The sequence below is a fragment of the Protomyctophum parallelum genome (genome assembly GCF_964188405.1).
Source record: "Protomyctophum parallelum genome assembly, chromosome: 23".
NCBI lineage: Eukaryota > Metazoa > Chordata > Actinopteri > Myctophiformes > Myctophidae > Protomyctophum > Protomyctophum parallelum.
The window spans coordinates 30,489,729-30,516,921 of record NC_139715.1 but is presented as its reverse complement, the minus strand read 5'-3'; the positions used below and the strand labels follow the sequence as shown (position 1 = coordinate 30,516,921).

Genomic DNA, 27,193 nt, shown 5'->3' with positions numbered 1-27,193 from the left:
AATAGATTGATGCACATAATGGGAACGATCCAAGTTTACCTGCAGAAAATGAGACGATGGTTGAAGCTGGACCCGCTCACAGAAGTGAGCCGCCAGTACCCGCTGCTCTGCTTCCTCTTACTGGTCCTGGTTCTGTCCACGGCCCTGTTCAACAGGTAGGCTACTGGTCCTGGTTCTGTCCACGGTCCTGTTCAACAGGTAGGCTACTGGTCCTGGTTCTGTCCACGGTCCTGTTCAACAGGTAGGCTACTGGTCCTGGTTCTGTCCACGGTCCTGTTCAACAGGTAGGCTACTGGTCCACACAAAATACTTACTTAGTTACTTAACCCATTCTGACCGGGCACCCATTTTGGTGTCGGCATCATGTTATGCTTTAGCTATTGAAAAATAGCAGACCTACAAGCTCGTATCGCGCCACCGAGTGGCGCGATACGAGCTTGTAGGTCTGCTATTTTTGAAAAATCGAAGAACGACTGACATTTTTAGAATCTGATCTCAGGTCAGAATGGGTTAATCAGACCAGTGTGTGTCCAGTGGAAACCTCGTATGAATCTGATCTCAGGTCAGAATGGGTTGATCAGACCAGTGTGTGTCCAGTGGAAAACTCGTATGAATCTGATCTCAGGTCAGAATGGGTTAAATTGCTTGCTTCTTGTGATAGCGTAAAGGCATCATGTGCTATTATTAGCTTGATCATTGCTGTGGACAGAATTTACTGTAACTTCTTGTGTTCACAGATATATACACATCATTATGGGACTTTGGTCCTTTCTGGCTGGCATGGTGGCGGTCTACTGCCTTTTGGGACCCCAGTCGCTGCTCCCCAACGTTGTTGTTTCCATCAAGCCAAAGATGAAGGTAGGTCAAAGGTCACTGATAGAGGGACATCCTCAGTGTATGAGGAGTACATCAGAAATGTCCTTACAATGAATGGTATGATAGTGATTGAACTGACTTGTTTCTTAACAGTCATACCAGCAGGAGGCGCTATTTCCACTGGGTCACAGCTGTGCTGTATGTGGAAAGACCAAATGCAAAAGGCACAGGTGAGTCAATCTGCCTGTGTTATGTGCTCAGTAACACACACTGTTCCGTTATCCACTCCTAGCTTTCCCCCAGAAAGTCAAACAAGGCACTCCCTCCTCAGCGTGCTCCATGGATGAGAGCCCTGTGTGGACTGGCTTTTTTTTCTCCATTTATGATTTAAAGGTATATTCAGTGATTTCACTCAAAAAACCTTAGTTAACCCCCAGGGGTTAACTGGGGACAGGGAGGAACTCCTTATATGGCCAGCACACTCTATAGTAGGGAGGATTATCACAACAAAACAAAAAAATAAGTGATATTTGAATTAAGTGAAATCACTGAATATACCTTTAAAGTTTTTAATGTACCGGACGGTCAATGGGGGCTCAGACCAGGCTGAATCCCTAATCCTAGCCCCGAATATGGAGTCATACGTAAAAATGTTAGATTATGTCATAATAGATTATGTCATAGAAATATCATTGATGATGACTGACGTCACAGGCAGATGTCTACATTACTGTACGTCATGACACCGTTCCCATGTATAGGCTACTGTACATCCTGAGATCCGCATGCTTCAATGTTTTTAATTAATTAATTAATTAATTTGTAAGCAGGGACTACAAAATATATATATATATATATATATATATATATATATATATGAAAATGCAACGACACACAATGAGTACTTTTACTTTTAGTGCTTTAAGTACATTTTGATGCCGATACTTTTGTACTTTTACTCAAGTACATTTTCAATGGAGTAGTTCTAAATTTCAGTATTGGTACTTTTTACTTAAGTGAAACAATTGAGTACTTTTTCCACCACTAGTCATTTCAGAGGGTATGCGTGTGACATCATCATCATACCCGGAAGTTATGCAGGAACGTCTACTGAGTGGCCAAAAACGACTTTCTGGCCTTGACAGCCCAGACATTCGAACAGAAAAGTCATATCTGATTGCATAAAATGACTTTAAACAATGTTAAACTCACTTTGCCACTCACTTTATACATGCCCATACCCTGTATTGACGGTATTGACCAGTGGTAAATGCAGTCAAATGCTCCCGTCAGAGTTGAGTCCTTGGTCTTACGTCCCCCTCTAGTGTTCAGAATATATACTGCAGTTATCCTGGGACAACTACTGCTGTAGGCTTCTCCTTGCTGTTACTGGCAATATGAATGTGATCTTAGTTTATTCTAATGACTGGATATTATATTTATTTTGCTAAATGTTTATGTTTTGACAGGCCATCTTTATTGCTGGAAAAGTATCAGCCATGGTTTGATCTGAACGTTCCCTCCAAGGTGGATGCCTCTCTTTCAGAGGTAATCATAGCATTATTATTATTATATATATTATATTATTATATTAAAGGTGGATGCCTCTCTTTCAGAGGTAATCATAGCATTATAAATGTTTTTGTATCATCTCTGTCGGGAAGAAACCAGCTATATCCATTTTTTTATATATATATATAAATCAGTGCTATTGGACGTCCTTTTACATCTGTGTGTGGGTTTTTCAAATATTGAACCAATGAAAAGCATTAAAAAGCGCTTCTGACTAAACCTCGTAATTCCATTGGATCCTCAAAATCCTCAAACCGCCATCATTGATTAGAATGACGAAGAATTAAGTCAGAAATCTCCAATAGTAAAAGCATCCTTAACTTGAGCTGTATTTGGGTAAAGTTTGAGTTTTGAGTTTGAATCTTTATTTCTGTCATTTAAAAAACAAAAACAAAATGGTTGTTAAGCAATTTACATTGCTTAATTTACATTGATTAGTCAACACAGTGACTATTTTAGCCGAAAAGGTATTGGCTGAAGCATAAAGCTTATTTTGCCCACCTTTTTACATAATAAAAATAATAATAATAGTCTATGATAAAATATCACAGTAGCTTATATGAAAAGCACAAATGAAAAAGTAATATCAAGTTACCGTAGAAATATTACTAAAAACAGAAAAGGAAAAATAAATGGAACAAAAAGTAAACAAAATGTTGGTTTACATTTGTTTTTCAGACATAATACTTAATATGTAATTGTAAGGTGTACTTAATATGTTATTTCTTATGTTTATAAGATATAAGTGATGATAATATAAGGACACATTAAAGTATCTGACAATGTATAAAGAAGTCACCATGTACCAACTTTGATGAGGCACTATTGTGTTTTTGTTGTTGTTTTTCATTTCCGGAGAGGTTAATTTTGGGCGTAGCTGATTTCTACCCGGCAGCAGATATCTTATGTACAGTATATATGTATTCTTATTATGCTAATTCGATTTAACTGCTATTTCTACTTTTTGTGTTGTACAGATTCTGGAGTTGGTTCTGGAAAACTTTGTGTATCGTTGGTATAGGCAAGTATACAAATATACTATATTATTATTGTCTCCACCAGGCCGAAGGCATGTGGGGAGAGTATGTTTTGCACTCCGTCCGTCCGTGTGTCCGTCCGTCCGTCCGTCCGTGTGTCCGTGAGCAGCTAATCTCGGCCACCGTTAACCCGGTCGATGCCAAATTTTGCACACACACTCCCTGGATGCCAACGATGAACCTCTGCCCCAAACTTTCCAGAACGGCCTGTTATAGCTCCACCAGGAGGCCGCTTTGTGCAAAACAAGTTTTTGCACAGTACACCTACAGATTTTGTCCAAACATCACGCAAATTGGTACACAGTCTCTCTAGAGCCATTCAACGAAACGGGTCTTTCAGATTTCTCACACTCCATCCTGATTGGTTAAGATTGGCTTCCAAAGTTCACAGGAGTGCTCAGTTTCAAACAAAATGCTGCAAATCATGAACACATCGCGTGATTTCCGTGAAATTGTGCACCCACATTCCCACTAGGCCGAGGACGAAATGCCACATGAACAATTTCAACTCAGACTCAAGGTGGCGCTATAACTGGCCGAAAAGTGTTTTTACCTCTAACTGCACGGATCTGTGGATAACTTTGTATGCCAACTCCCTAGAGGCCAAGGAAAAACCTTTGCCTGGAATTTTTCACGCCACCAGGAGGCCGACATATGTAAAACACATTTTCTATTATTACTCCTTCAGATTTTATCCAAATTTCACGCAAATCGGTATACACTATCTCCATAGTCATGTGATCAACACGGAGCGGCACCATTTCCCATCTTCCATCCTGATTGGCTAAGATTGGCTTCCAAAGCTCACACGATTCGTCCATTTCGAAAAAAGGCCACAAATCACAAACACAGTGTGCAATTTCCGTTAAATTATACACGCACATTTTCACTAGGCCGAGGACGACATGCCACAATTTTTTCCTCAAAATCAGCCTCACGGTGGCGCTATAACAGGCCAATTCCTGTTTTTAGCTACAAGTAAGACGCGCAAACGCGTGAAGCGAACGCAGCTTGTGTGTGTGTGGTTGTGTGTGCGTGTGTGTGTGTGTGCGCGTGTGCGTGTGCGTGTGCGTGTGTGTGTGTGTGTGTGTGTGTGTGTGTGTGTGTGTGTGTGTGTGCTACAGCTGCGCCCTGTGTGTGTGTGTGCTACAGCTGCGCCCTCTGGTGGCGGGCGGGTGGTGTAACAGTGGGACAGACACACACACAGACACACAGACACACACACAGACATTCAGCCCTTGCTGTCATAGTAAGTGGCTCACTGCGTTCACAATCACTGCGTTCGCAATAACTGCATCGATCTGTATACAACTTATGTATGCACACATGGAAAAACATTGTACCTGCATCCCTCCAACACGAACCTCCGGCCCAAATCTTCCTCAACAGCCTGTTATAGCGCCACCATGAGGCCACAACCTGACCTGCCCTGGTGGAGACCTGTGCCGATTGGCACTTTGTCTAGTTATTATTATTATTGTTATACATTTCCTGTTTTGGGCAGAAATTACTCATTTAGGCGGTGTTTATTTGCAGGAAAAAGACCGATGACGAAGCATTCATTGATGAGTTGAGAGTGACTTTGCGTTTCGTTGCAGCTGTGTTGGTCCGTCGCGCCCAAAAGGTAACAAGCAGACACTCAATAGATCCACTGTAGGTCAGGCTTATGTTCTGACTGACCATTGGAGATCACTATGTTTCTTTCAGGTTGATTTGGCCTCTCTCATCACAGAAAAGCTGCTCAAAGTGGCCACAAAACACATTGAAATCACCAGCAAAGCAAGGAAAAAAGGTAACAAAATGTATATGTTCAACTGTCTATCGATTGTCTCCTGAATACAGAGAAGGAAATCAGAGAGCAAAAATAGTATAATCAGGGGTGGGCAACTTTGACGATGGAGAGGGCCACTATATTTCCACACTCACTCCCTAGGGTCATATATAACTGTCGTAGGAAAAATAGCCAATCTACAAGCTCAAAAGCTTGAACTTGTAGATCGGCTATTTTTGCTGAATTCGAATTGAAATCTTGAATTTTTGCTATTTTTTAATTGCAATCCTGAAAATTAACATTTTTATGTAATTTCAAATGCCTTTAATTATACTTGTGTTGAAGAAATGAGCTACTAATTTAGACTGAAGTAATTTAAGCGGGTCATGTTTGCATTGCGTTGTGGAATTGTAAACAGCTGAAACCAATATAAATGGTAAATGGTGCATTTATATAGCGCCTTTATCCAAGGTGCTTTACATAGATTGTGCATTACATTCACCCATTCACACACACATTCACACACCGATTGCGGCGGAAGCCATGCAAGGTACCAACCAGCACATCAGGAGCAATTTGGGGTTCAGTGTCTTGCCCAAGGACACTTCGACATGTAGACAGGAGGAGCCGGGATTCGAACCGCCGACCCATGGATCATTGGACGAACTGCTCTACCTCTTGAGCCACAGTCGCCCCGACGAATATAACAGTATTCTGACATTAACCTGAGGCCACATTGAGTGAAGGTGGGGGCCACCAGTTGACCACCCCTGTAGTATATTGACGCCTGTCTTTCTCTCTGCAGTGAAGAGTGTGGAGTATCTTCAGCGAGCTGCTCTGGGGGAATACGGTCCTGATCTCCATGTCGCTCTCCACAGTCGCAGGGATGAGCTGCTCTACCTCAGGAAGCTGACAGAGTCCATGTTTCCGTACATTCTGCCCCCCAAGGCTTCAGACTGCAGGTATTGGGTGACAATGACCATGTTTTTCCGGCACATTTTAATTTGATTAACCCATTTAGACCCTTGTTAAAAACATTCACTTTGAAAGAATAATATATTCAAAGATTTTGCGACACATTTTTACGATTTTTCAAAAATAGCAGACCTACACAAGCTCGTAGCGTGCCACTCGGTGGCGCGCTATGAGCTTGTAGATCTGCTATTTTTTCAATAGCTAAATTATAACATAATGTTTAAAACACCAAAAGGGGTTCCCGCCCCAAAAGGGGTTTGTCACTCGACAAACAAAAATAAATCACGTAAACGCAGCGATTCCGGCTGGAAACCAGGCTCCTTTTTCTTAATCCTCCAGCAAAATTGACGTTAATGTTGGCTTAATATAATTGTTTTAGTAAATTACGAATTAATGATCAGATGGGGGCAATATAAAAAACGGAGACACCCTCCCCAGCGCATCGAACCCTGCACATTACCGTCACAACATGTCACAAGGATGTCCTTTTGCTGTCTCAAATTCTGTTATGGCAGACTCTGATCCTCAGACTCTTTTCCCATTTCATGTTTTATCATAGATCTCTCACTTCGCTGTTAAGAGAAGTCTTGGCCGGTTCTGTCTTCCTTCCCTCCATGGATTACTTGGCTGATCCTGTGAGTGTACACGATTATTAAAGATTTCTCTGTTTGGGTGTGCTGTAGTTTCATATCATCCGATGGTTCTCGCCTTCTCGGTTGATATCACTTCTGTCAGACTCAGACCAATTCTTTTAAACCAGCCCTATACCAAATTTGCACCAAGAAACTGAATGCATTCACTAGTGATTTTGTACTGCAGATTTGTTTCAACTAATACTGATTTAGCATTCTTTTCATGAAGTTGTTTGTTGGTGTCATGCAATTTCAGGACACAGCAAATCGTTTGATTCTTCTATTCTTCAACAACAACAACAACAACAACTCCCAAGTACGTTTGCATGTTGAACAGTATATTAATCAATGTATTTATTGCGACTGTAGGTCACATTTACTATGAATCTTTGTCCGTCAGTCAGTCAGTCACTCAAAATCGCCATACATGGGAAAGTGATGACGTCATCAGGGATGGAGATCCCTGATGTCATGGTAAATGCCCACATAGCATACCAGCAAATCCACATCTGACCGCAAACCTCAAACCCTTAGATCTCCATATATGTTTGTATATTATATATTTGAAATGGGAGTGATTTAAAACAACAATGTGTTTTTGTTTTGTTTTTTCAGCCTGAGGAAGCCACAGAGCCAACTTCAGCTTTGGTGCCTTTCCTGCAAATGTTCTCTGATACTCGCTACGAAAACCACTCTGTGAGTAGCTTCTCCCGTTGCACACACTGCGTGTCTGCGTTGAACTAAACCATTTCCTCCCCCCTCCGTCGCACACCTGCAAGATTGGGATGAGCAGACGCAGATGTCTTTCTCTTTCAACTCTTCACCCCTCTCTCTCTCTCTCTCTCTCTGTCTCTCTCTGTCTCTCTCTCTCTCTCTCTCTCTCTCTCTGCAGGTGCTGAGGTTGGACCTGAAGGAGATCAGAGAGCATCATGATCTGCTGTCCCGCTTCAGGAACTTCCTGAGACAGGAGGGGGCCGTCCATGTGCTCCAGTTCTACCTCACTGTCGGTACAAGAAACACTCCATTTACTATCATTTATATTAGGTTACCTTCATACCAGGAGAGTTCACGTCTAATTGAGACCACAGTGCGTTTAAGCCATTCTGACCTGAGATCAGATTCAAACGAGGTTTCCACTGGACACACACTGGTCTGATTAACCCATTCTGACCTGAGATCAGATTCTAAAAATGTCAGTCGTTCTTCGATTTAAAAAAAATAGCAGACCTACAAGCTCGTATCGCGCCACTCGGTGGCGCGATATGAGCTTGTAGATCTGCTATTTTTCAATAGCTAAAGCATAACATGATGCTAACACCAAAATGGGTTCCCGTTCAGAACGGGTTAAGCCATTCTGACCTGAGATCAGATTCTGAAAATGTCTTCTACATCCTGACAGTTTTCTGAAAAAGCTATGTTTCTGTGTCAGTCATTCTTCGATTTTTCAAAATAGCTCATAGCGCGCCACCGAGTGGCGCGCTACGAGCTTGTAGATCTGCTATTTTTCAATAGCTAAAGCATAACATAATGCTAACACCAAAAGGGGTTCCCCCCAAAATGGGTTAAACACATAGAACATATAACCATACATAGTTCCTGGGGCCAGGGGCGAATTCTTCTTATAACTGTCAGGGGTGCCCTGTAGTGGAGGAAGTATGTAGTTGGAACTAAGTATGTCCAGTGCAGGGACGTTAGGGTATGGTTCAAGTTTCTTCTTAACCTTATTTAACCTGGTTCTGTTCTGTGATGGACAAGTGAACACCTGGCATAACACATTGTTTTGAGAGTTCTGTGTGTTGTCGAGTGCTCGCTCTCTTGGCACTGCAAAATCAACTTAGTCTACTCAAAATTATGTTCTGGCGTGATTTACGTGGGAAGGCTGGCGATGTTCCAGCACAGAGTTTGAAACGTGTCGTGCCATATGTTCACGTCCTCCAAATACAAGTAAAAAACGACCCCAATGATTTGAAGTGTTGCTGCTCATGGTACATGAGCGTGGGTATAGTCTGACTGTCCTGACCCCTTCTGTAATCCTTAGAGGAGTTCAGCGTTAAGATTCTGTGCCCTGAGATGACGGCCTCTGAGAAGCAGGAGGAGGTGAAGAACATCTATAAGACGTATTGTTTGGAAGAGAGCGTCGACAAGATCCGCTTTGACCCCGTTGTGGTGGAAGAAATCCGCAACAGTACGTAGAAAGGATCGCAGTCAGACTGCTGTGTTGGTGTATTGCATTCTGTTGTGTTTAAAACAACAAGAGAAAAATTAATAATAATAAATAAATAAATTCCCCAAGATGTGTACAGACGTCCTGGGCACTGCATGGGATAGTTCCTATAGGACGTCTGTGGACGTCTTGGGCACATACAATGTTGTTAAAATGTTTTTTTCAACATGAATAAGAAGATCAATAGAGATGATGACACACCGTGTGTTGTGGTCATGTATAAACATCTGCTTTACTTTTGTGTAGAGCTGTTTATATCACTCACATTTCTAGAAATCGAGCTGTTTTCCGATTCTGATTTGGTGTTCTTGTCCCCAGTTGCTCAGGGCCCGTATGAAGAAGTGGTGAAGCTACAAACCATGGCGTGTTTATTTGAGGCCCATGAGCATGTCCTGTCCCTCCTGGAGAATGTGTTCATCCCCATGTTCTGTGACAGCGATGAGGTCAGCATCTATGGCATTCTATGCTTAACCCATTCTGGGTGGGAACCCCTTTTGGTGTTAGCATTATGTCATGATTTAGCAATTGAAAAATAGCAGATCTACAAGCTCATAGCGAGCCACCGAGTGGCGCGCTACGAGCTTGTAGGTCTGCTATTTTAGAAAAATGGCGAAAATGTGGTGCAAATCATTGATATATATTATTTCACAGTGAACGTTTTTAACTCGAATCTTTGCTTCTGAGGGGTCCCTGGAACAACATATTTTCAGGTGGGGTTCGGTGGCTGATTACATATCATTTTTTTTGGGGTCCTTGACATGAGATATTGAGCACCACTGATACAGAAACATGAGGTTTTTCAGGAAACTGTCAGGATTTAGATGATTTTTTTTTTTTTTTTCGACGTCAGGCCTAAATGGATTAATGACAACTAATTTGCCCAGGGCACATATCACACATGTTTGTGTGTGTGTGCATGTAAAGCAGGGTCGCTTGTGCGTGCATGGCAAAATTGCATCGGGAGATTAACCCATTCTGACCTGAGATCAGATTCTAAAAATGTCTTCTACATCCTGACAGTTTTCTGAAAAAGCTATGTTTCTATATGTCAGTCGTTCTTCGATTTTTCAAAAACAGCAGACCTACAAGCTCGTAGCGCGCCACTCGGTGGCGCGCTATGAGCTTGTAGATCTGCTATTTTTCAATAGCTAAAGCACAACATAGTGCTAACACCAAAAGGGGATCCCGCCCAAAAAGGGTTTTAACTGGAGAAATTCAGAGGCTCCTGTGAGAAGGTTGCCAGGTACAGTATCATATGTCAGTATGGATGATGGTCTTGTTCCATCTCCTTCTGCAGTACTTCCACCAACTCCTGAGACCGGCTGCTGTGTCTCCTGCCAAGAACTGCAGGGTGAGCAGGTGGGTACCGCGGTCCACAGTATTGTGTGTGCGTATAAGAACTGCAGGGTGAGCAGGTGGGTACCGCGGTCCACAGTATTGTGTGTGCGTATAAGAACTGCAGGGTGAGCAGGTGGGTACCGCGGTCCACAGTATTGTGTGTGCGTGACGTCGCTGACGTTTGTACTGTGTGTACGGTGTGTTTCTGACCACATTGAAAAGATTTTCCATAAGCAACTTATATAAGCCCAATGTTATACTTTCGATAATGTTCAATACATGTGGGGGGGGTTTCAGGTAGGACGGGCGACGGGGCTTTGCTTAAAGGGATTGTGACATTAAAAAAAACGTTTTGGAATTGTTCTTGTTTTTTTTAGGTTTTCTAATCTCAATTGCACCCAAAAAACAAACTTTTAACATTCAGTAGATTTTCTGTGATCTGGGGTTTTCTGGCTCAAACAGGTGCTCTGATTTGCCGGCAGTAAGTGACATCACTGTCACTGTTTCACTGGCTGTGAATACACTGGCAGGCGTGAAAGCGTCAGAAGTCCGTCGCGTCAGGTCTCACTTTAAATCCTTCCGGGGCTTTGGGCGGTTCCTAGAGGAGACGCACACGGAAGCCTATTTAAACGCCTGTAGTCCTCTATTTCTTGGTGGGCGTGAGAGGGACAATTGATTGACAAGATGTTGACACAGACAAAGGCGCATTCTAGTGTAGGCTGTATGGTGCTGTGTTGCTACTTGGCTATGGACTTATGACTGTCTAGTCGACTGGTTAACCTACGTGCCTTTAGAATGGGCAACCCGAGTTCGCCTCCCAGCCGAGGAGTTTTAAAACTAGTTTTGTTTTCGCCGCGACGGCCAACTTACATCTGACGCTCTCCTCCGCGCGGCGTCAGATGTAAGCTGCCGACAAGCGTGTGTCACCCGGCGGTGAGAAGGAGATTTTTGATTGATTGATTTAAATATTTATTAACAGTTTGCAGAATTACAATACATTTCAAGCACAAACTCAATACAAAGACTGTTAACTGTGAGTGGACGACCCAATTAAGCATTACACTTGTTTACAACAGGGTCCACATTGTTCAATTCATCAAAACATTAAAGACGTACAAATAGACACTTCTATATAGTTAAAGAACAGAACAGGAATTCATCATAAAACAGTGTTCCCTAACCGGGAATCGAACCCGGGCCGCGGCGGTGAGAGCGCCGCACCCTAACCACTAGACCACCACGGAGATGGATAATAATGATGAGAAGGGCAGCACATGGTGAAGAGAACGGGCTATTTTATAAATATAAAGTTATTTTCAATGTCATGGATCAGGGTTACAGTAAATGACAATGTAATTCAGCCAGGGGTGCCATGGATGAAAAGATTACAGGGGTGATCTGAAGCAAACATGAGAACCAATGCTTTACTTTATTTCTTCAGACGATTTTTCAATGTTTTGTTAACAATTTGGACATATATGTTACTTCGAGCAGTTCGAGCTGCCCACTGCCCAGATGTCTTCCTGTATCCCTCGACATGGCTTTACAAATCCCTCCCAGGGGGCGTTTGACAGCGTGAAAGAAGACAACTACAAGAGCAACTCCTCCCAGTGGATGGGCTGCAGGCTGCATCTGTTCCATTGGCTAGTGCCTATCACTGCCGGGTGACGCGCTTCATTTTCACGCTTGTGCGCGGCTTCCATTTAAGTCTGTCCGTCGCGTCCATTTGAGACTGTCCGTAGCGTCCGTCGGGCGCGGAGGTGGAGCTTATTTTCCATCCACCAGCTGTCTAAAAAACCCACGAAGAAGAAAACTTGAGCTTCAAGTTCACGCTCCTGAGTCGCTAGATGTGCCCACAGGGACTGTGTTGCCTGTTTTCATTGTAGCTCAAAAGGCCCAAAAAACCCCAAAGAAAACTTCAGACCACATAAAATCCACTGAATGTTCAAAGTACAGGTTTTTTGGGTGTAATTGAGGTCATAAAACCTAAAAGAAAAAATAAATGAAAATTAATGTCATAAAACCTTTAACCCATTTTGGGCGGGGACCCCTTTTGGTGTTTTAAACATTGTTATAATTTAGCGTTTTGAAAAATAGCGCTACGAGCTTGTAGGTCTGCTATTTTCGAATAATCGAGAAAATGTAGTGCAAGTCTTTGAATTTAAGAGCGAACATTTTTAACTAAAATCGTTGCTTCTGGGGGAGGTCCCTGGAACAACATATTTTCAGATGGTGGGCGGAGGCCAATTACATATAATTTTTGAAATATTGAGAACCACTGATATAGAAACATGAGTTTTTTTGTTTTTTTAATTAGAAAAAAATAAAATCAACGTCAGGCCTAAATGGGTTAATCTCACAGGCAGTCACGTCACATGTGACACTGCATTTGTCCTTGTTGGCTGGTTTCCGCATGCAGTAACATTAGTAACAGTAACCGTTGATTTGTAGTCGATGACAAAATGTTGAGTTTAAAATCGTCAACCTTCAACCAATAATTATTTCCATATCCACTCGTCAAACCACAAGCTTAGGTCTGTCAGTCTGTCTGTCTGTCTGTCTGTCTGTCTGTCTGTCTGTCTGTCTGTCTGTCTGTCTGTCTGTCTGTCTGTCTGTCTGTCTGAGCTCTTCTTTGTGTGTCCTGCAGGTCGAGGAGGGGCGAGTCCTCCAGGGTCAGCCGCATCGGCAGCAAGATCAAAGGAGTGTTCAAGAGCACCACCATGGAGGGGACCATGCTGCCATCCTCCTCCTCCTCTGGGCTGGTGGAGGAGGAGGAGGACAATATGGTAAGACTGGCCTAGAGGGACCATGCTGCCATCCTCCTCCTCCTCTGGGCTGGTGGAGGAGGAGGAGGACAATATGGTAAGACTGGCCTAGAGGGACCATGCTGCCATCCTCCTCCTCCTCTGGGCTGGTGGAGGAGGAGGAGGACAATATGGTAAGACTGGCCTAGATGGACCATGCTGCCATCCTCCTCCTCTGGGCTGGTGGAGGAGGAGGACAATATGGTAAGACTGGCCTAGATGGACCATGCTGCCATCCTCCTCCTCTGGGCTGGTGGAGGAGGAGGAAAATATATCACCGAATAGTGTATGCAATTAATGCATTTATGGACCCATAATACCGATTATTATTTAAGTTAAGTTTTGCCATAACCATTTATTTTGCCATAAATCAGGTAGCTTTAAGGTACGGCCATGACGGCATTAAGTAATGGTAGGAAAAAATATAATATGAATCATATTCGGGTATTCGGTTTTCGGCCAAGAATTTCCTTTTCGGTGCATCCCTACTTTTTTTGGTTTTCTTCTTCGTTCGGTATACACGCCTGTACCGACGTACCGTACCGAATGGCCCGTAGCAAAATGGTTTGGTATGAAGTATGAACATGTGTACCGTTACAGTCCTAGTAACTATGACTCTCTCTCACTCACACACACACATGCACACACACACGCACGCACGCGTGCACATGCACACCCCTCTCCCTCCCACCAAGGCAGAAGAGGCCATGATGGTCCTGGAGGATGACTTCCCCGACCCCGTGGACCTCGTCACGGCTCCTCGTGACCTGTCCGCCTGGAGCGTCACCATCCCCTGCGTCTGTGACGACGACGACGACGCCAAGAGCGAGCAGGTTCCAGTGTTCTGTCTCATTGTGGAGCGCAATGACCGCAAAGCAGCAGGTCAGTGTTCTGTCTCATTGTGGAGCGCAATGACCGCAAAGCAGCAGGTCAGTGTTCTGTCTCATTGTGGAGCGCAATGACAGCAAAGCAGCAGGTCAGTGTTCTGTCTCATTGTGGAGCGCAATGACCGCAAAGCAGCAGGTCAGTGTTCTGTCTCATTGTGGAGCGCAATGACCGCAAAGCAGCAGGTCAGTGTTCTGTCTCATTGTGGAGCGCAATGACCTCAAAGCAGCAGGTCAGTGTTCTGTCTCATTGTGGAGCGCAATGAGCGCAAAGCAGCAGGTCAGTGTTCTGTCTCATTGTGGAGCGCAATGACCGCAAAGCAGCAGGTCAGTGTTCTGTCTCATTGTGGAGCGCAATGAGCGCAAAGCAGCAGGTCAGTGTTCTGTCTCATTGTGGAGCGCAATGACCGCAAAGCAGCAGGTCAGTGTTCTGTCTCATTGTGGAGCGCAATGACCGCAAAGCAGCAGGTCAGTGTTCTGTCTCATTGTGGAGCGCAATGACCTCAAAGCAGCAGGTCAGTGTTCTGTCTCATTGTGGAGCGCAATGAGCGCAAAGCAGCAGGTCAGTGTTCTGTCTCATTGTGGAGCGCAATGAGCGCAAAGCAGCAGGTCAGTGTTCTGTCTCATTGTGGAGCGCAATGAGCGCAAAGCAGCAGGTCAGTGTTCTGTCTCATTGTGGAGCGCAATGAGCGCAAAGCAGCAGGTCAGTGTTCTGTCTCATTGTGGAGCGCAATGACCGCAAAGCAGCAGGTCAGTGTTCTGTCTCATTGTGGAGCGCAATGACCGCAAAGCAGCAGGTCAGTGTTCTGTCTCATTGTGGAGCGCAATGACCTCAAAGCAGCAGGTCAGTGTTCTGTCTCATTGTGGAGCGCAATGAGCGCAAAGCAGCAGGTCAGTGTTCTGTCTCATTGTGGAGCGCAATGAGCGCAAAGCAGCAGGTCAGTGTTCTGTCTCATTGTGGAGCGCAATGAGCGCAAAGCAGCAGGTCAGTGTTCTGTCTCATTGTGGAGCGCAATGACCGCAAAGCAGCAGGTCAGTGTTCTGTCTCATTGTGGAGCGCAATGACCGCAAAGCAGCAGGTCAGTGTTCTGTCTCATTGTGGAGCGCAATGACCGCAAAGCAGCAGGTCAGTGTTCTGTCTCATTGTGGAGCGCAATGAGCGCAAAGCAGCAGGTCAGTGTTCTGTCTCATTGTGGAGCGCAATGACCGCAAAGCAGCAGGTCAGTGTTCTGTCTCATTGTGGAGCGCAATGAGCGCAAAGCAGCAGGTCAGTGTTCTGTCTCATTGTGGAGCGCAATGACCGCAAAGCAGCAGGTCAGTGTTCTGTCTCATTGTGGAGCGCAATGACCGCAAAGCAGCAGGTCAGTGTTCTGTCTCATTGTGGAGCGCAATGACCGCAAAGCAGCAGGTCAGTGTTCTCTCATTGTGGAGCGCAATGACCGCAAAGCAGCAGGTCAGTGTTCTCTCATTGTGGAGCGCAATGACCGCAAAGCAGCAGGTCAGTGTTCTGTCTCATTGTGGAGCGCAATGACCGCAAAGCAGCAGGTCAGTGTTCTCTCATTGTGGAGCGCAATGACCGCAAAGCAGCAGGTCAGTGTTCTGTCTCATTGTGGAGCGCAATGACCACAAAGCAGCAGGTCAGTGTTCTGTCTCATTGTGGAGCGCAATGACAGCAAAGCAGCAGGTCAGTGTTCTGTCTCATTGTGGAGCGCAATGACCTCAAAGCAGCAGGTCAGTGTTCTGTCTCATTGTGGAGCGCAATGACCACAAAGCAGCAGGTCAGGGCTCGAGTTTACTGATGGTTTGAGAGCGAGACATCACCAAACCAGGAAGTTATGCAGGAACGCCTACTGAGTGGCAAAAAACTACTTTCTGGCCTTGACAGCCCAGACATCCACACAGAAAAGCATGTTGCTTTGCCACTCGATTTGCCACTTGATGTGCCATTCACTTTAAGCATGCACATACCCTCTATAGAAACCACACAGAGGACAGGATTAAGCAACACTGTCACTTTATGCTTCAATTAGTGAATGACTCAGCACCACCGCTGATGGACAGCAACAGGTCATGTGCGCCGAGACGAAAATACCCACGGCAGCCGTCTGTATGTTTGTAGCTAAGCCATGCAAAAGGGATAGAATGCATACGGATGTGTTGCCATTCAGCATTTTGTTCTAAACACACTTTTTGTTTTAAATCACATGATACATATAACCTTTTCTGATATGTCTGCTCTGTGCTTGTGTGTGCAGTGGGGCATAAGGCTGAGAACTGGTGTGTGTACAGAAGATACACAGAGTTCTATGTCCTTGAATCCAAGCTCACTGAGTTCCACGGTAGGTAGTTTTTCAAACATATTACTTCCATAATGTTTTATGGTAATTCATTATACACTTCTATAGCATGTACTATATTTTAGTGTACTATACACAGTCTTCTGTGTAAAATTGTTACACTCTTCATAGGGCCTTTCCCAGATGCGCAGTTGCCGTCCAAGAGAATCATTGGGCCGAAGAATTATGAGTTCCTGTCATCGAAACGGGAGGAGTTCCAGGAGTACCTGCAGGTGCGAGTCTAAAACCCTTTCATTCTGGATCTGACAGGCATGCTGCACACAGGCATGCTGCAGACAGGCATGCTGCAGACAGGCATGCTGAAGGCAGGCATGCTGCAGACAGGCATGCTGCAGACAGGCATGCTGCAGACAGGCATGCTGCAGGCAGGCATGCTGCAGACAGGCATGCTGCAGACAGGCATGCTGCAGACAGGCATGCAGCAGACAGGCATGCTGCAGGCAGGCATGCTGCAGGCAGGCATGCTGCAGACAGGCATGCTGCAGGCAGGCATGCTGCAGACAGGCATGCTGCAGACAGGCATGCTGCAGGCAGGCATGCTGCAGACAGGCATGCTGCAGGCAGGCATGCTGCAGACAGGCATGCTGCAGACAGGCATGCTGCAGACAGGCATGCTGCAGACAGGCATGCTACAGGCACATATAGGTCAATGTGTCTGTAAATGAACAACAATTAGATGAAACCATTTTCTGTGCATCTACTGTGCAGGGAAGTGAACGTAATTTAAAACTGGCATACATGATTCCATCTGTATTTAAATTGTACCCATCATTTATTTATTTATAATACAATTCCATATCTGGGAATACAGTTTTAGTTTCCTGTGCCTTTGAAAACATCAAAGTAAGTAGTAGTATACATGTGTATATATATATATATATATATATATATATATATATATATACATACACCAGATCAGTCAACAGACAATATAAATAGCCGTGTGGGTTCTTCTTGCAGAACCTTCTGCAGCATCCAGAGCTGAGCAACAGCCAGCTTCTCGCTGACTTCCTTTCCCCACATATGGAATCTCAGTTCCGGACCAAGAGGTTACCTGATGTCAACCTTGGTAGGTTATCGGGCTGCCTGGTGTTGCCTAATGGGACAAACACTACTTCTCCCAGTAGTGTTTGTTTTCTGATAACCTTGACTTAACCCATTTAGGCCAGACCTCAAAATTAAAAAGAAAATCTTCTAAATCCTCCAGTTTTCTGAAATAAATATTTTCATAGCGTGCCACTCTGTTGTAGATCTGCTATTTTTCAATAGCCAAAGTATAACAGAATGCTTGAAACACCAAAAGGGTTAATCACTTAAGCCCTTTTATATTCATCATACAATGAAGAGCTTAAAGGGACACTTCACCCTTTTTGCAAAAAAATATATGTTAATGACGTTTAGAAGCTTTAGATCACTTTCCTGGGGGTATTTATGTGTGTGATATGTGGTTTTAGATATTTTAGATTGTAGCAGTGAGCCTGTTGTCTCTGATGTCATGGACACTGGTCTCACTACCTTCCTGGACTACAATTCCCATAATTCTTTGGTGCACTGCTCCTCCTTGTGGATAGGGGGAGAGCTGTCTTACTGAGACAACATGTAGTCCAGGAAGGAAGTGAGCCCAGTGTCCATGACATCAGAGACAACAGGCTCACTGCTACAATCTAAAATATCTAAAACCACATATTACACACATAAAGACCCCCAGGAAAGTGTTCTAAAGCTTCTAAACGTCATTAACATATATCTTTTAGCAAAAAGGGTGAAGTGTCCCTTTAAATAGATCCACAAGCTCACAACGCACTGCAATGTGTTACGTTTTGTGCTTGTGGATCGGCTCGCACTTTTGACTTTTTTTTTTTAATTTCTTTGACTGTTTTTGTTGAAAGTAGAAAGTGGTTAACGATGCAGAAAAAATACGCCAAACAATGACACACAAAACGGTGCCAAATGAAGGATTGCTGAAATCTTTATCTCTCGATAAACGTTGTTTCACAGGGAAAATCTTTAAGGCTGTGCCCAGCAAACTGATAATAGAGGTGAGTAAAGCATGAGTATGTGCTGCTCGTGTGTGCTGCATGTGTGCGTATGTGCGTGCGTGTCCAACCGCTGATGTGCTGGTTACATTGTATTATACTCTACCACACAGATTGGTTAAAATAATGTATTATTCATTACAATAGCTTTAATCACATCAAACCCATTCCTGCATGTCACCGTGCTAACAGTCCCTAACGAACGTGCACAATTCCACAATCTCCAAATGCTATATAGAGTCTGGAATTACACCTCCCGAATTCCGAGTGACGAAGCTACCATTTCCGTTCACGAAAATATATTTTAAAATATCTTTACATTGTATTTTATTTCCATTTCTGCTGAGCAGCAAGCTATATCTTCTTATAGATGATTTATATTCATATTGGGATACATTTGCACGACTGTAAAGACGAAACGGAAGTGGGGAGGAGGCTTTATGGCGTACTCATGATAGTTCTCCAGACTGTATGATGGAAGCGTTTGAAAAGTGTGGGAGACAACCGTCTGGCAACGCGAGACTAGCTACAGGCTATACTGTATAACCAGGTGATTGCCTCTGACGACTATCCACCCCCTTGAGCATATAAGCATTTTGTCTAGAAAATAGAACTAAAATCGTAACATAGACTGATACTCTGCTCTGTGCCCCCCCCCCCCCCCCCCCCCTAGAAAGGACAGCATCTGGAGCCTTTTATTAAGTCCTTCCGCAATTCCTGCAAATCTCCCAAACCCAAACCGAACAGTCCTGAACTCACCATCCTGAGCCCCACCTCAGGAATTGACAAAAGGGTTAGTAATCATCAGATCATTGTTTAATATGTTAAAGATGGAGTGCTGTGATTTTTTTCCCCCACTCAAACATGATTGTCAGGTACTACGATTATACTAGGAGAAAGGTTTTTTTCAAAAAAGTGTACAGAAAGTGTTTACATTATGTTTTTATGTGGCCACACCCACCAGTTCACTAAGTATACCTGGTTTGCCTGGTTGGTGTTGACAGAAACCAAGAATACACAGGGAAGACATATTTGAATAGTTTGTTAACTCATAGACACATACAACGAAAAGGAAAAAGTACAAACATCACAGCACTCTGCTGTTAACCCATTCTGAACGGGCACGCATTTTGGTGTTGGCATTATATTATGCTTTAGCTATTGAAAAATAGCAGATCTACAAGCTCATAGCGCGCCACCGAGTGGCGCGCTACGAGCTTGTAGGTCTGCTATTTTTGAAAAATCGAAGAACCACTGACATTTTTTTAATCTGATCTCAGGTCAGAATGGGTTAATAATGAAACTGTCAGGATGTAATAGACATTTTTTTAATCTGATCTCAGGTCAGAATGGGTTAACAGCATGTGATGCCATCGCATGAGTAGAAATTGGGCCTTTTTTACAGAGTTGTTTCCCCTCTGATCAGCTGTCCAATGAGCTCTTCAAAAACAATGCCAACTTGTCAGAGATGGCTGAGAAGAGACACAATCAGAACTGCTTCATGGAAGTGATCACAGTGGAGGGCGTTTATGACTCCTTAATGCATATCGGTAAGTTTATGACTCCTTAATGCATATCGGTAAGTTTATGACTCCTTAATGCATATCGGTAAGTTTATGACTCCTTAATGCATATCGGTAAGTTTATGACTCCTTAATGCATATCGGTAAGTTTATGACTCCTTAATGCATATCGGTAAGTTTATGACTCCTTAATGCATATCGGTAAGTTTATGACTCCTTAATGCATATCGGTAAGTTTATGACTCCTTAATGCATATCGGTAAGTTTATGACTCCTTAATGCATATCGGTAAGTTTATGACTCCTTAATGCATATCGGTAAGTTTATGACTCCTTAATGCATATCGGTAAGTTTATGACTCCTTAATGCATATCGGTAAGTTTATGACTCCTTAATGCATATCGGTAAGTTTATGACTCCTTAATGCATATCGGTAAGTGGGCTCTTTGTTTGAATCTGCATATATATCCATAGACAAGAGAAGCGAATAATTAGGAGCATGGTTGCCATCATGGACCATCAGCTTTCTCAAACTAATTTAAAAATTTAAAAATATAATAAAAACAAAATAAACATACCAGAAATCAAATTAATTCCAAATATAAAATGTTTTGTAACGATGTGTGTGTGTGTATGTATGTATATGTACGTGTAGACGGACGACGACAACACATCTTGCCTGCCCAAAATGTAATTCCTGGCAACGCCACTGGTTTCATAATGCCCCAGATATGGCAAATCGTCCTTTGATCACAGTCTGACTACCACCCATGTTCACAGACTGCTTCTCTCTCACTGACCATATGCACACCAAGGCCATCTTGCCATATAAGTTAATGGCAGGGTGGTCGACTAGATGCAACTTAGTTCCCAGTAGCCCATTCATCCAAACAGGACAGTCCTATCTGATTGTATTTTAAACGGCGTCAAACTCACCAACATAGAGCACCGAAGTCCTGACGTAACTCGCTCATCCCTTCGATTCCCCTGGTTCGCGGAAGTAATTTCCCTATGGAGAATAACATGGGGTGATCTTAATATCGTCTACTATAAGCGTTGTGGTCCAAAAATAAACAAGCTGTCTCGGCGTTATTGTCAGGGAGGTGTCTCTGTATCGTTTGCAACAGTCAGTCACTCATATATGATACAGTCTGCTTCTAGCGAAAATCTAACTCATTCAGCAGCAGTAACATTAGCGTTTTCTCTCAGTCAGTTGATTCTTCATATCCATATGAGTGAAGCGGCCGGGATGACATGTTTATTTTTCAAACACAGTTGTTATATGAGGCGATCTAAAATCGCCTCAATGGGGATTTCAATGCAACTAAACAAATACATGAACCTGGGGACTGACGCCCTCTACTGAAAGTGACGTCAGACTTCGATGCTCTATTGCAGCTGTACGGAAAGCTTCAATTACTGTATCCTCTTTCTATCTGCAAAGTGTTAGAGCTTCTTTCTTTCCTTGCAGGTGATTGTTTTTCTATGTGTTGGAGTTTGGGAGTGCTCGTTGGATATCACTCAACGGCCCTGCCTACCACCTGTTTTGAATGTGCACATAATGCAGGAAGCAGCAGGACGTTGCTTTGCTGAAAGCGAGCACCTTCAAACTCTGATGGCAAAAGGTCGATTGTATCTTTCTGATCCGTCTGTTGTTCAATTCCCCCTGCCTGCCTCCCGCAGGCCGCGTGGTGTTCCACATCCCTGATTGGCTGCACCACCTGCTAATGGGCGGGAGGATCCTGTTCAAGAACACGCTTGAGGCCTACACGGACTACTGCCTCCAGGCCAAACTGGACCGAGTGGCCCAGGAGTACCGCCTGGTGTCGCTCATCACCCTCCTACGAGGTTAGGGTTAGGGTTAGGGCCGATTCATACTCCTATTTTACCTCTGTTTCGGCGCTGTAGTGCCGAAATGATTCCGCCTCGTCAGAAACTTTCAGTAGCACCGAAGAGCGACTTTAGGACGGTACCCGCCCCCCCCCCCCCCCGAACCTCAAATTACGTCACATTGTATAGGCTCATCTGCGAAGAGAAAAGCCTGGTCACAACCTAACGCAGAGAGAAAAGCCTGGTCACAACCTAACGCAGAGAGAAAAGCCTGGTCACAACCTAAGACAGAGAGAAAAGCCTGGTCACAACCTAAGACAGAGAGAAAAGCCTGGTCACAACCTAACGCAGAGAGAAAAGCCTGGTCACAACCTAACGCAGAGAGAAAGGCCTGGTCACAACCTAACGCAGAGAGAAAAGCCTGGTCACAACCTAACGCAGAGAGAAAAGCCTGGTCACAACCTAACGCAGAGAGAAAAGCCTGGTCACAACCTAACGCAGAGAGAAAGGCCTGGTCACAACCTAACGCAGAGAGAAAGGCCTGGTCACAACCTAACGCAGAGAGAAAAGCCTGGTCACAACCTAAGACAGAGAGAAAAGCCTGGTCACAACCTAAGACAGAGAGAAAAGCCTGGTCACAACCTAAGACAGAGAGAAAAGCCTGGTCACAACCTAAGGCAGAGAGAAAAGCCTGGTCACAACCTAACGCAGAGAGAAAAGCCTGGTCACAACCTAACGCAGAGAGAAAAGCCTGGTCACAACCTAAGGCAGAGAGAAAAGCCTGGTCACAACCTAACTCAGAGAGAAAAGCCTGGTCACAACCTAACGCAGAGAGAAAAGCCTGGTCACAACCTAACGCAGAGAGAAAAGCCTGGTCACAACCTAACGCAGAGAGAAAAGCCTGGTCACAACCTAATGCAGAGAGAAAAGCCTGGTCACAACCTAATGCAGAGAGAAAAGCCTGGTCACAACCTAACGCAGAGAGTCAGAGACGCTATCAGCGGAAGTGTCGGTCCGGAACATCCGACAAATGTATTTTCCCCCCGGATACGACATTATTCCGACCAATCGCAACACTTGTTTCATTCACAGAGAATGTAAACTGATTTGTAAAGCATCAACGTCATTTCTTTGAGCGGTAGTTTCCGCCAAAATCCTGCAACTTCCGCCCAAAACAAATGATAGCCTCTACAGCTTAGGTCTTGCCCAGCGTGCCTTCGAGGTGCCGTTGCGGTAACCACAAGATTTACTTACACAAATCCGGTTAGATATCTGCAGTGGTGGAAAAAGTACTCAAATGTTTTACTTAAGTAAAAGTAGCAATACTGCAATATAGAAATACGTACTCCATTTCAAGTAAAAGTCTGTAAAAGTACTGAACTACTGGTGTCAAAATGTACTTAAAGTGCCAAAAGTAAAAGTACTCATTACGCTGAATGTCCCATTCATCAAGTTCAAAATGTATACAAAATATTTTTTATTCTTTGCTCGCCCTGCGGAAGGCAGTGTGGCTGCTGAGTCTTTGTAGCTACTTTGATCTCTTATGTATTCTTTGCTCAACCAGATGCTGTGTTCAGAGAAAACAGTCAACCAAGGTCAACTGCGGACATACAAAAGAGGGCGAAAAGGACATTTGAGGAGATGCTAAGTTATATTCCAGGTATTCATTCAGTTGTTGTTTTTTTATAGTTCTAATATTTCTAGGATGTCATGAATGCCTGTACTAGACATGTGACATTTTTAAACAAACCTTATAAAACACTCTAAACTTGGGGTGCGTTTGGATTCGAAAATTTCCGTTGACTTACATTGCCAGTTTAATCTTTCAATTGAACATTAATAAAGCTGCTGTGTAAGTGATATTGTTTTGTAATATAATACATGTAATTGTGTAAGATAATATGGTATACTTAATCACTTAATTTGTTTTTCCTCAGATCTCCTAGAAATGTGTATCGGAGAAGAAGCCAAGTATGAAGGAGTACGCTTGCTCTTTGATGGACTACAACAGCCAGTTCTTAACAAACAGGTACCCTGATACACACGCGCACACACACACACACACACACACACACACACACACACACACACACACACACACACACACACACACACACACACACACACACACACACACACACACACACACACACACACACACACACACACACACACACACACACACACACACACACACACACACACACACACACACACACACAGCAAATAAACTATATTTTGTTGAGTTTTGAAATATACTGGTAGATCCACAGATACAGCAATACAATTTAACAATGTCTTCTTAGATGGCTTTTCATCCTTATAACCCTATATATTTTTTCATCAGCTGACTTATGTGCTGTTGGACATCGTCATTCAAGAACTCTTTCCAGAATTAAACAAGGTAAAGTGATATACTAGACCTGGGCAGCTGCACTTTACCTGGATGACGATCTTCCAGCTACAATGACTACGTCGGACGATAGCATGGATCGGGAAGAGATACGATGGACAGAGAACAGCCTTCGCCCACCACTAGGGCTTGGGGAGCGCCGTCTTCACGAGCCTTAAGAACACTCACACTGCCACAGATGGGCCGCTACCAAAGTGTGTGTATGAACCTTCGAAAGAGAGCGAGAGAGGTCACACTCTTTCTGTCTTTCACCACCACCCAACTGTAACCATCAGCATTCGCTGCTGCTCACCCCCTCCGCCTTCTGAAATCACCACTAGTGTAGCGTTCCTAGGCGTAGGGCGTTCATGTAACACGTGGGTCATGTGCTGCAACTACTGTCCTTCATAACTCTGAGCAGGTTTTGCTCACAAACCAATCAAGGTGTCCATTTTAATAACCTCTTTTCTTTGTTCTAATTTTATCCTTTCTTTCCACACCTACAAGGCACTGAACAATATGGCCCCCCCCCCCCCCACCTTTTGACTTCCTCAAACGTCATGTCCCCTCCCGCCCTCTCAGGTCTGGTGGCGCCAGCCTCCTTGAGGTCCCCAGGACGAAGTACTGCACCCGGGAACGATAGAGCTTTGCTTTTTTGCTGGCCCCCAACCCTGCGGAATGCACTCCCCAACCCTGTGGAATGTACTCTCCAACACTCTCAGAGAAGCCCCCAGCCTCCAAATATTCAAAACCCACCCCTTCAATACGGTTTTCCCCAGCTATAACTCCACGGCCCCCTTTCTCATCACTCCACTGTTTTTATTGATTTTATTCCTTAGTCGTAGCATTTTCCTTAATGTTTTTTTACAGTTGTTTTTCTCCTCCACCCCATGTAAAGCGCCTTTGAGTACGAAAACAGCTATATATAAATATGAGATTATTATTATTACGCTGGGTTTGTATGTCTGTGTTGTCCACCAGCCAATAAGTATGTATGCATGTCGGTGTGGTCCACCGGCCAATAAGGGACCACCATTCTTGATGAAGTGACTAAGGTACGTTTGGTGATCGGCTGGTTATGTAAGTATGTATGCCATATTATGTAGGCCATGTACAGTATGGCAAGTTGGCACCTCGACAGAGTGGATTAATGTTTGTTTTTAGTTCAATGTTTGTTTTAAAAACGCCATTGACAATGGACAGATTACCGTAATGTTTGTTTTGTCCCCAACACTGTAAACATTAAATCCCATTAACAATAAAGAGCATTTAATTTTTTAAGTTTGTTTTGTCACCGTTTGTTTCACATCATCATTACATCACCTAATCAATAAGAGTGCCCCTCACTTCACACGGGTGCGATTTTTATTATTATTATACAAAAGGATTAAATGCACCATAAAATAAAATACACCATTGGGTCAACTTCTGACCATCTTCCCAGAATAGCTCAGGTATTTATTGTTGCATTAGCTCAAATAATGGAACCCTCAAATCATCATACAGTGTACAATAAATTCATTTTCAAATTATTTCTTTTTTTTTTTTGCAACTGAATGGCTGGAAAATGGAAATGAAGAGTTTACATAATAGTAGGCTACACATAGCACATGCATACACCTTCCTTAATGATTATATCTGGTTTCAGTATTTATTTATGGTGTATTGTCTCTATTATTAAGGTTATTTTGGCAGTCAATTTATATTGGGGGTCGGTGCGGGGGTCCCGAGACATTGCCAAAACATTTCCAGGGGTCCCCCGGCCAAAAACGTTGAGAACCCCTGGCCTAGAGCAGTGGTTCCCAAACCTTTTCATGTCAAGGACCCCTAAATTGACATTGTATTAGGCCGCGGACCCCCATATGAAGAGATATGCCAGGCACCCCCATAAGAGAAGATTTGTATTAGGCCCTCCTAATGGCCGTAAAACATTCACCGGTTCATTCTGTATTTATTCAGCATTTGAGCCATGGACGGACCACCATTTGATGACATTTAGCCTCTCAGACCCATTTGAGCCACGGACCACCATCTGATGACATTTAGACACTTGACACACAATTCCATCCATTCTGTATTGATGTTGGTACCATTAGGAGAGATAACATGGTGTTGGTACCATTAGGAGAGATAACATGATGTTGGTACCATTAGGAGAGACAACATGATGTTGGTACCATTAGGAGAGATAACATGATGTTGGTACCATTAGGAGAGATAACATGATGTTGGTACCATTAGGAGAGAACATGGTGTTGGTACCATTAGGAGAGATAACATGATGCTGGTACCATTAGGAGAGATAACATGGTGTTGGTACCATTAGGAGAGAACATGATGTTGGTACCATTAGGAGAGATAACATGGTGTTGGTACCATTAGGAGAGAGAACATGATGTTGGGAACCACTGGAATAGAGGATCTACAGCTCTATGCTTTAGCCACGAGATCTTTATATAACAACGTGGCCACAGTAAATAGCAGTCGGCCGTTTAGCTCAGTTGGTTAGAGCGTGGTGCTAATAACGCCAAGGTCGCGGGTTCGATCCCCGTAATGGCCACACGTTTTTTACTTTCCCTTTTTTCTGTTAACATTAAGTAAAACACACAATCACAGAATGACATAATATAAATATAATAATATTACATTTGAGAAGAGTATTACGGTGAATTTAATGTCCAAGGTTTGGGGCATTGTTTCTGGTACCATGAGCATGAGCTAACCGTATAGTGAATATAGAAATCATGTAATTTCAGCAGAATATTAAGTGAGATTTATTCTTCGTTTTTCTGATTGTACTGTCTTTCCCCAGCCAGTGTGTTTCTTTCTTTCTGGTGCTATTAAACGTTAATCAACCCGGTCCCTATAGCAGCAAAAAAAAAAAAAAAAAAAAAATTGTATGATTCAATGTCATTTCACCAAATCATCTGCAGATGGCGCTGTGTATCTTTCCATTCACTGTCTTTGAAGCTGGAGCGCACCTCTGTGCATTGGGTACTTTT

At 43.6% G+C, this 27,193-nt stretch overlaps 1 protein-coding gene across 1 annotated transcript; it reads left to right on the top strand.

Moving 5' to 3' along the window:
* LOC310854091 (sorting nexin-14-like) lies at nt 1-25,389 on the top strand. Its single transcript, XM_083758587.1, has 28 exons — nt 1-155; nt 738-858; nt 970-1,046; nt 2,286-2,364; nt 3,366-3,409; nt 4,962-5,049; nt 5,133-5,217; nt 6,002-6,158; nt 6,731-6,806; nt 7,060-7,119; nt 7,419-7,499; nt 7,696-7,810; nt 8,842-8,988; nt 9,346-9,470; nt 10,325-10,386; nt 13,013-13,151; nt 13,865-14,051; nt 16,309-16,392; nt 16,522-16,622; nt 17,371-17,479; nt 18,409-18,449; nt 19,120-19,239; nt 19,873-19,996; nt 21,653-21,817; nt 23,364-23,459; nt 23,737-23,828; nt 24,147-25,150; nt 25,181-25,389. Exons 1-27 carry the CDS (start codon nt 19-21, stop codon nt 24,210-24,212), a joined length of 2,778 nt encoding a protein of 925 aa, XP_083614713.1. The 5' UTR covers nt 1-18; the 3' UTR covers nt 24,213-25,150; nt 25,181-25,389.
* The last annotated feature ends 1,804 nt before the right edge of the window (nt 25,390-27,193 follow it).